We start from the raw sequence: 9,726 nt of genomic DNA on the forward strand, positions 1-9,726 counted from the left end.
ATAATTTGAAAAACACGCAAAATTAAATTAAAGAACAGTCAACTAAAGACGACATCCACACGCAATTTGAAAATAATTACCACACGTGTCAATAAAGTACAGCGCGTGCCATTAGCGAGCACATTCAAGAGTGTTGAAATTGTAAAAAAAAAACGTCAACACCCGCATCGTTGCCGTATAAGATTAGAAGTGCAAGAAAAGGTCGATATTTCTTGAAAGTCCCTGCTTTATACCATTTTTCATTTTTAGTCCTTCTATTGTAAATTGATCCTTTCTGATCCTATATTTTCGAAATAGGTGGTTATTTTTTGTTAATTTTGTCAGATACTTTGGAATGGTTTAATTTTAAAAAAATATGATGATTTGGCATATAAATTTTGATATTTTTTATATGGTAACAATTTTTTACACGTTTAAAGAAAAGAGAAAACTGTATAATATTTATCCAAAACTAAAATAAAAATGCAAAGTATATATGCTGCAGCACATATATTTTAAAAATAATCCAAGTGAAATTATTTAATAAAATTAACAAATACACATTTTGAAAAAGCAAAGAGGTTAAAATGAGCAAATTTTAGCACATAAACTAAATTTCCCCGAAATGTTACAGGGACTTTCGTGAAATTTAACCAAAAGGGAAAGTTGGAAACTGATAATTAAATTTAAACAGTGAATCCCTTCTTATTTCGTTTTGATTTTCTTTAATTTTTCTTCATCATCTTCAAAAAAAAAAAAAACATTTCATTTTACTCGTTTTAGACGGCTCTCTAATATTCTCTCGGTCAACTGTATTTTATTTCTAATTTTTTAAATTAATCTCCTTCTCTCCTAAGTTTCATAGATGCTATCATATACAGTCCTTTCAAGCTTCCTTTCACTTTCCTAACAGAGCTTTCAGCTTTTAAAACAGAGGTCAGTTGTTTTTAATCTCTTTAAATTCCCTTAAATCCTTTTCTTCTTGTTCGATTATTTTATTTTATTTTTATTGTGTATTCAGGGTTTTTTCTACTCTTGATATCTGATTGTTGGGTGTTCTTTGAAACCTGAAAAAAGTAAGTTGATTCTTCCTTTTCTTTCTTCAAACTTTAAAAAAAAAAAAATAGACGCTTTTCATAGAGGAAAGTTTTTGCTATAAGTTTCTTAAATAACCAAAAAAAAAAAAAACCCAGTAATTGTTTCCCAGAAGGAAACATAGACTGAGCTTTTATCTTGTAAAAGGATCAAAATAGATTCTATGTGTGTGTATATATATATTCTGATGTGAACCAAAAGTATGGTATCTTTCTCTCAGAATCTTGCTTTAGTATGAGAAAAAAATTCATGGAATTATTTCCCCTTTTTAATCTCTGGCTGGAATCTCAACTTTCGTTTTTCATAATTTTACATGATAAAATTACAGATTATATACTGCTTGATTGGCAAGAATTTGGATAATTTAAATTGAAAAAAATAGTTATTTATATATAACAAAATTCATTGCAGTTTCATGCTAGTTCTCATTATACTGGGTTCTTGTTGTTTTCATTTGTTGTGTTTTGCGCCTTTTTGCATTTTCAGTGCTTAAATCCTTTCGATATTGCTTGCTTATTTGTTCATGGAGGGACTGAAATTCATCTTTTTATTTCAGGTATTATTTTGATCGACTCAAATTACCGATAGTCAATAAAGTGATTTCCGGTTCCGCTTTGATTGATACAAACTATGAGTAGTCTCAAGTTGGGGGTGGAGGTGGTGGGGGCGCATGACCTGTTAGCCAAAGATGGACAGGGATCATTCTGTCCCTTTGTGGAGCTCGAGTTTGATGGCCAGAGATGCCGGACCACTACTAAAGAGAAAGATCTCAGTCCGGTATGGAACGAGAGTTTCTATTTCAACGTATCGGATCCAAACAAGTTGTCCAGCCTCCCACTTGAAGCTTTTGTTTACAACCATAACAAAGCAAACAACGCGAAGACTTGTCTTGGGAAGGTTCGACTCACTGCACCATCGTTCGTGAATTACTCTGATGCGGTTGTTTTGCACTACCCTCTTGAGAAACGAAGCATTCTCTCCCGTGCGAAAGGAGAGCTTGGTTTGAAAGTGTTTGTTACTGATGATCCTTCGATAAAACCCTCGAATCCACTTCCAGCCATGGATCCGGATGTAGTCCCGAAGTCAATTCCCAAAGAGAAAAATGGTAAAAGACACACATTTTTTCATCTTCCAAATGCAAAGCAGCCACAACAGCAGCAGCAAAAAGTTACCCCAGCACCACCCCAACAACAAATGAATTATGGAGTACATGAGATGAAATCCGGACCACAGGCATCGAAAGTTGTCAACATGTTCCCGGGTTCATCATCTCAACCATTTGATTATGCTCTTAAAGAGACAAGTCCATTTCTTGGAGGAGGACGAATTGTTGGAGGCCGAGTCATACGAGGAGACAGACCAACCAGCACCTATGACCTTGTTGAGCAGATGAGATTCCTTTTCGTACGAGTGGTGAAAGCCCGAGATCTTCCTTCAAAAGATGCGACAGGCAGCCTCGATCCGTATGTTGAAGTGAAAGTAGGAAACTACAAAGGAATCACGAAGCATTATGAAAAGAAACAAAATCCAGAATGGAATCAGGTGTTTGCCTTTTCAAGGGAAACAGTGCAGTCATCTGTGCTAGAAGTTGTTGTGAAGGATAAGGCTTTAGTGAAAGATGACTCTGTTGGGTTTGTGCGCATTGATCTCCACGAGGTTCCTACAAGGGTTCCACCTGATAGTCCGTTGGCTGCGGAATGGTATCGGTTAGAAGATAAGAAAGGAGAGAAAAAGAAAGGAGAACTGATGCTTGCAGTTTGGTATGGCACACAGGCTGATGAGGCTTTTCCCGATGCTTGGCATTCGGATGCTATTGCTCCAGGTGATAGCACTTCAGTTTCCCTGACATATATCCGCTCAAAAGTTTATCACTCTCCGAGACTGTGGTATGTCCGTGTCAATGTTATCGAGGCTCAAGACCTTGTTCCAGCTGACAAGAGCAGGTTTCCTGATGCATATGTTAAGGTTCAGATTGGTAACCAGATCTTAAAGACAAAATCAGTCCAAACTCGAAATATGAATCCAATCTGGAACGAAGAGTTTATGTTTGTTGCTGCCGAACCCTTTGAAGATCATCTGACTTTTACAGTTGAAGATCATGCAGGTCCTAATAAGGATGAGACCATTGGAAGGACTGTAATAGCATTGAACTCCATTGATAGGCGTGCTGATGATCGCTTTGTCCGTACCCGGTGGTACAACCTGGAGAAATCTTTATCCGATGCCATGGACAGTGATCGTGCAAAGAAGGATAAATTTCATAGTAGGCTCCATGTTCGTCTTTGTCTTGATGGAGGATACCATGTTCTCGATGAATCAACTCAGTATAGCAGTGATCTCCGGCCAACAGCAAAGCAGCTCTGGAAATCGTCAATTGGTGTTTTAGAACTCGGAATTTTGAATGCCGACGGGCTCCAGCCAATGAAAACTAGAGACGGAAAAGGTGCATCTGATACATATTGTGTTGCTAAGTATGGCCATAAATGGGTTCGAACTCGAACCATAGTAAATAGCTTGAATCCGAAATATAATGAGCAGTACACCTGGGAAGTTTATGATACAGCCACGGTTCTCACGGTGGGGGTCTTTGATAACTCTCAGATTGGAGGTTCCGATAATACCAGAGATAACAAAATCGGAAAGGTACGGATTCGCATATCTACACTGGAAACTGGTCGTGTTTACACACACTGTTACCCGCTGCTGGTTCTTCACCCTTCTGGTGTCAAGAAATTGGGTGAACTCCACTTAGCAATACGATTTTCATCGACATCGATGGTTAATATGATGTCTCAGTACTCGCGTCCTCTTCTGCCAAAGATGCACTACAAAAGGCCGTTGAGCGTGATACAGCAAGACATTCTGCGACATCAGGCCGTGAATATCGTGGCAGCTCGGCTTGGTCGGGCTGAACCTCCTCTCAGGAGAGAAGTAGTCGAATATATGTCCGATGCAAATGCTCACCTTTGGAGCATGAGGCGCAGCAAGGCAAACTTTTTGCGACTGACATCAGTCTTCTCGGGGTTATTTTCGGCTGGAAAATGGTTCGGTGAAGTTTGCACGTGGAAGAAACCTATTACAACAGTGCTGGTTCATATCCTATTCGCAATGCTAGTTTGTTTCCCAGAGCTGATTTTACCAACGGTTTTCTTATACATGTTCCTTACAGGGGTTTGGAACTATCGTTATCGACCTAGGTACCCTCCTCATATGAACACTAGTCTTTCTTGTGCCGATGCAGTTTCTCCTGATGAGCTAGATGAAGAATTTGAGTCCTTTCCTGCATCGAAAAGCTCAGATATAGTTCGGATGAGGTATGATCGTTTGAGGAGTGTTGCAGGGCGAATTCAGACTGTTGTTGGTGACATAGCTACACAAGGCGAGCGGCTTCAGGCACTCCTAAGCTGGCGGGATCCTCGTGCCACAACAATATTTGTGTTATTATGTCTGGTGGCTGCCATTGTTTTGTATGTCACACCTTTTCAGATGATTGCTCTTCTTGCTGGGTTTTATGTTATGAGGCATCCCAGGTTTCGCCACAAGACACCTTCGGCACCGATCAATTTCTTCCGTCGTCTGCCTGCAAGGACAGATAGTATGCTGTAAATAGGTTGTGGGGTTTTCTGGGAACTGTGGACTTAACTTCGGGTTGTAAAAACATCGATTGCAGCTGTTGCCTGACATGTTTTGGTGAATGTAAGTACTACTTTATCTTTATGCATCCAATGTTAGCCGATATAAAATCCCTAGTTTGGCTACTGTATGCAAGGAAATGCAACCATATTTGTTACAATGATGACCTGTTTATGAGTTCTGCACTATCCCCTGGCAAAAAATTCCGATCTTATAGAGGTGATTTTTTCTTTCTTTTTTTTTAATTTTCTAAAACCGGAGCATGTTCAAATATAAATATACATAAAAATCGAGTCAGTTCCAAATTTTTCGTATATATGAGATAGAAAAATATTTAACAAACTAAATGGTTTCAATTATTTAGCAAAATAGATGTTTTGTTGAGAATTCGATTTTATAGTCGACACCTCCAAATTCTAATCCACCTTCAAAGTTGGATGCCAGAGGTTAAAAGTAATATTCTCATAAAATGATCCCTGAAATTTTTCAAATTTCATAGTCGATACCTCCAAATTGCATCTTCTATTTTTCATATTTTAAAAACAATTGCATTTCAATACTTCAATTTTTAAATTCTTGAAATAATTTTTAATTTAAATTAAAAATATCAAATAGCATGCTATTTTTAAACATAATTTTAAAGTTGGAAATCTAAAGATTAAACTTCCAAGTTACTATTTTAAGATGGGCTAAAGTGAAATTTTATAAATTATTAGCCCTTTTATGATATTATTTCTTTTAGATTCGAGCATGAAAAATTTGAGGTCGGAATTTATTAATTATAAATTGTTAAAGTGATATGCTTTGCTTTGTAATATTGCGGCATTTGTACAACTCTTTTTTAAATTATATACATGGTATCCTGTAGAGAACATTTCTTTTATATATTGTAACGCCTCGTAGAGGCTTAAAGCCGACAAGTTCGTGGTACATAAATGTCAATAATGTCGAAAAATAAAATAGAGATAACTAAAAACCACTGAAGCATGTCTAACTTAAAACTGGTTCAAATTGGAGAAATGAAATGGTACCGATGGGATCAGTAGAAATCGTGAGTTCTAACTGTCTATCAAAGCTACAAATATCGGACCAAACCGCCGCTCTTGTCGACGAGTAAAATCAAGTGAGATTCCGTCAAGCTGAAAATCAGGCTGCCTGCAGCAGCAAACTTTGTACATTGCTTGTGAAACTATTAGAGGAAACGAGTCAACCGCGCATTAGATCGATGTCAACATGAGTGTTACGCATATCCATTGTTCGTGAACCAGGCCATACACCTGCTGGGGAAGGTGGAATCAGATTTTGACTCGGTGAAATGCCAGACGGAGATACTAGATTGTCGACACTCTGATTATCCGAGTCATTTAGACATTCTTGACCTTCCGGCTTCTTGTTCTTTGCCTTTGGACCACCCCATTGAAAACTTCCGACAATCACCTAGTTCATTCATAAAAGGATGATTCAAACAGAAGTTCAATGACAAGTTGAATTAATTATAGGTAACTTAGAAAAGAAAATTATTATAAACCATAGATATCACAGCAACTGCAGAGTTACCTGAACTGGGCTTGCTGCAATAAGCATCCCTCCGACACCTCCACCAATGACGCGGCCATCAGGAGTGGCAAGGGAAACACTAAGAGCACCACTTCGGCTGCAAGAGCCATTGTTGCTGATCAGCAGGTAAGAGCCTGATAGACATAATATCTCGAATCGCCCCTACAGATATCAAAACCAGACAAGAAATAATATATATACATTCTTTTCAAAAGAGTTTCCAAGAGGGAAAAAGATCTAAAATGTCGGAATATTGAATAGCAAATATAGGTAATATATGCAATCCAAGTGTGTTTCGTGTAGAAAAAACAAGAAATTGAGAACCGGGTTATTGAGTGCCCAAACCTCATATGTAACAGTGCCACCTGAAGATGATGGCTGAAGAAGAGTTACAGTAGAGACAGCCCCGTTGGCTGACAAAATGCATACTGCTCTAGGCCCTTGCTGTGAAAACGACATTATCTTTGTTGCAATGTCCTGCACGAAAAAGTTTTAAAAAGTTTAAAGGCAAAGGAACTTTCTTCTGGTTATACGATAACCTGCCGAACAATATTGTACCACATTTAAAGAATTTATACCTCAAAAAATGCTTCAGAACACAATATCGACTTTCATTACAGAAAAAAGAAAACACCTTAATGCACTTTTATGCCTCTGTTAGTTCCTTATAAATGCCAAACTTCATTTCAATTTTATGAGAAGAGGTAGTGAAACAAAGGAAACTACTGTTCATAATATATTTTCATATATTTTCTAGCAACGTCTACTAGATCTGCATCATCATCATACTTTAAAATGAACAAATCTGGGTCACTTCCAAGCAAATGCATATCACAGTACAGATTGCCTGTTGGCTGCTGCCAGACACGGCACTGAATCCTGATTTCACATGTATTTAACTTAGTGGCTATAAACCCAGGTACCAATTTATAAAGTCAAGAAAAGAAAATAACATACTTCTCCTACTGCAACGGTGATGACATGTGGAGTAAAACCCATCCCAGCTGAACCGGACAGCCAGTCACCTATCAAAACAATTAGATATTTGCAACATCATTGACATAGCAGGAACAAGAAAATACCCGAATTAAGCACCAAATAGCTCAAGGTAGCCCTTAAAAAGGCTTATGAATCCAGCTAGCAAGCAGTGATATGAGATTACATCTTAAAATACCAAGGAGAATGAAATTTCAGCCGACAAGCTGTTAGTTACGAAAATTCTGCATTTATGTCACTTGCACATTTTTTAATCTAAAATTTCATGGATTATAGTGAGGCCAACAAGCTCTTAATGTATTAGTTAAGTTATTTCTAGCCAAAGCAGCTTCTGACCCTACTCAGCTTGCATTTTAAATCAAATTAGAAAAAACCTAGGGAGCAGATCAGTTGGCAATATTACACAATCAAATTACTAAAATATGTGGACACTACAAAATCCTTTTTAAAATATGCCAAAAAGGTTTATTCCACCAAGTTGAACTGCCACTTCAAGCTACATTCCCCCTAATCATGCTCTACACATTTATAGAAGAGATAGGCCAAATGTCTTACCAAGGGAAGCTAACTGTTGCTTCCTTCCGGTACCCGGTGGCCGCCCTCTTCCTCGTTTTTGGCCCGGTGTTGTGGTCACCGGATGAGGAGCTGATGCAGGAGTCAGCGCCAACGAAACAGTCCCATCAGGACCGTACTTTCGGGGCCTTCCTCTTTTCCGTTTCACTGTCTCACTAGATGGCTGTGCTGAAGGTGTGCCTACATTGACACTATGAGGGGCAATTCCTGATGGAGACTCCATAGCTAAGGTTGATCCCACAGTAGTGACTGGAATACTTGATTGGTATTGTACATTTGGACTAGAGAACGGATGAATGCCTGGAGATCCGTGTATCCCAGACTCCGGTTCGGACCCTGACCCGGTTATTCCTCTTTGTTGCATATAGTAAGATGCAGACCCTGATAATGCCATGGCATCCCTTCGATCCATGCATTCACCTCCAATAACCTATACACTTGAATGATGCCTTCAAAATCAACTTTCAAACAAAAAATTTTAACCAAAAAAGAGCTCCAAATTGGGTGAAAATAAACCAGCTGAAAAGCATATAGATCTTAGAACATATTTTATGGTTTTCCAAGTTAAAATTCAAAGATGCATGCAAAAGATCAGGGAATTGAGCCAGAAAACAAACCAAGGAGATGCATTTAGCGTTTACAAGCAAAGCACTTTGAATCTAGACATGAAAAAAATGAAGCGCCATAGTTAGAGAAAGTAAGTAGCGAAAACAGCAACGAAGAAATTACAAAGATTAAGAGTGGAAAATTGGGAAGAGGTGAGAAGTTGAAAGGAAAAGAGACAAAATTGCAAGCTGTTTTAGAGCTTACCAAACCACGGGAAACGAAGAAAAAGGCGTCATGTTAAAGATATAAAGGAGATGGGAAACTAAAAACCAGGTCCACACACTCACCAACCTTTAAGACAAAGCATCTTCCACAGCTAAAACCCAGACCTTAACACTTCAAAAATCACAACCCAAAGAAAGCGATTTGCACACTAACATAATTATGTAAAAAATAATAATAATAATAATAATAATAAAGAAAGAAGCAGACAAAAGTTGAAGCCAATGCCATAAAATAAAGTCAAACTAAGTTGAAAAGAAGAACTAAGAGAAACAAAGCAGAAATGGTTGAACTTTTTGCTCCTTTATTTTTTCCTCCAAAAAAAGTAACTTACATTAGTAAACTAGGGTTAAAGGTTCAGACTTTTGAAAGTAGGAAGCTGCGAAGAAGATGGGTTTTTTACCTTGTTTTCAAAAAGGAAAGATTGACGGAGGTTAAGGGAATTAAAAGCAGAGAGAGAAATGAAGAAGAGAGGCCATTTTTCGAGTGAAGAAGGTGAGAAGAAAGGCGATTATTTATTCCTTACAGTACAGAAAAGAAAGAAAGAAAAAAAAGCTCCTTCCCTTTGCAAACAGAGGTACGTATCGGGATGCATAAGTATTTCTAGGGCAGAGCTTTCTCTTTCTCCTTAAATCTCTCTCTCTCCTCCATTATAAAAGCTGTTTCTTTCCTTTTTGTTCTTGGTTTCTCTTTCTTGCTATCAAAAAAGTTTCTTTTATCTTTGCTTTGCTCTCTACAGTGCGAGGAAGGGAGTTGCTGTAATTGGTGTTGGATGTGTGAGAAGTTACACGCCACTTTTAATCATACCATTCAATTCAAATTCGAATTTTCAAAATCACTATTACAATTGTCACGAATTTCGAAATCATTATTATTCATAAATAATTAAACAGACATAAAATACATCACGTCTGCGGACATTTGTCTAGGATCGTAATTCGGTTTAGCTTTGATTTAGGGCCTATTTCGAATTTAATAAAAGTATAGTTTTAGACGAAGTAATTACAAAAACAATTACGCATAAAGGTGTATAAAGCCCTTCAATTTTTTCAAAAAAAACCTTTT

The 9,726-nt window shown here is 37.7% G+C and overlaps 2 protein-coding genes across 10 annotated transcripts; one reads left to right on the forward strand and one right to left on the reverse strand.

The window, feature by feature from the left end:
- Positions 1–769: 769 nt before the first annotated feature.
- Positions 770–4,895, forward strand: LOC105791599 (FT-interacting protein 3). 2 transcript variants are annotated; one of them, XM_012619722.2, is made up of 3 exons: positions 770–915; positions 1,001–1,055; positions 1,631–4,895. In XM_012619722.2, the coding sequence occupies exon 3, from the start codon at positions 1,705–1,707 to the stop codon at positions 4,678–4,680; it is 2,976 nt and encodes a 991-aa protein (XP_012475176.2). In that variant the 5' UTR covers positions 770–915; positions 1,001–1,055; positions 1,631–1,704; the 3' UTR covers positions 4,681–4,895. The 2 variants fall into 2 exon arrangements, with proteins under 2 accessions (XP_012475176.2, XP_012475177.2); XM_012619723.2 differs by lacking the exon at positions 1,001–1,055.
- Positions 4,896–5,572: 677 nt separating this feature from the next.
- On the reverse strand, positions 5,573–9,420 carry LOC105791600 (AT-hook motif nuclear-localized protein 9). 8 transcript variants are annotated; one of them, XM_012619737.2, is made up of 7 exons: positions 8,644–8,967; positions 8,451–8,492; positions 7,816–8,263; positions 7,222–7,289; positions 6,610–6,741; positions 6,265–6,426; positions 5,573–6,144 (listed from the first exon to the last, which is right to left on the reverse strand). In XM_012619737.2, the coding sequence occupies exons 3-7, from the start codon at positions 8,243–8,245 to the stop codon at positions 5,914–5,916; spliced, it is 1,023 nt and encodes a 340-aa protein (XP_012475191.1). In that variant the 5' UTR covers positions 8,246–8,263; positions 8,451–8,492; positions 8,644–8,967; the 3' UTR covers positions 5,573–5,913. The 8 variants fall into 8 exon arrangements, with proteins under 8 accessions (XP_012475191.1, XP_012475188.1, XP_012475194.1 ...); XM_012619734.2 differs by having other exon boundaries at positions 7,816–8,270; XM_012619740.2 differs by lacking the exons at positions 8,451–8,492; positions 8,644–8,967 and adding an exon at positions 9,065–9,420.
- Between the last annotated feature and the right edge of the window lie 306 nt (positions 9,421–9,726).

This window comes from Gossypium raimondii, chromosome 8 (assembly GCF_025698545.1).
Source record: "Gossypium raimondii isolate GPD5lz chromosome 8, ASM2569854v1, whole genome shotgun sequence".
Lineage (NCBI taxonomy): Eukaryota > Viridiplantae > Streptophyta > Magnoliopsida > Malvales > Malvaceae > Gossypium > Gossypium raimondii.

Coding starts and splice junctions, on each gene's coding strand:
- LOC105791599 (XM_012619722.2), top strand. CDS start 1,705: ATGAGTAGTCTCAAGTTGGGGGTGGAGGTGGTGGGGGCGCATGACCTG.
- LOC105791600 (XM_012619740.2), bottom strand. CDS start 8,245: ATGGATCGAAGGGATGCCATGGCATTATCAGGGTCTGCATCTTACTAT. Junction 6,427..6,609: donor GTGGCACTGTTACATATGAG/GTTTGGGCACTC, acceptor TGATATCTGTAG/GGGCGATTCGAGATATTATG. Junction 6,145..6,264: donor TTGCAGCAAGCCCAGTTCAG/GTAACTCTGCAG, acceptor TGAATGAACTAG/GTGATTGTCGGAAGTTTTCA.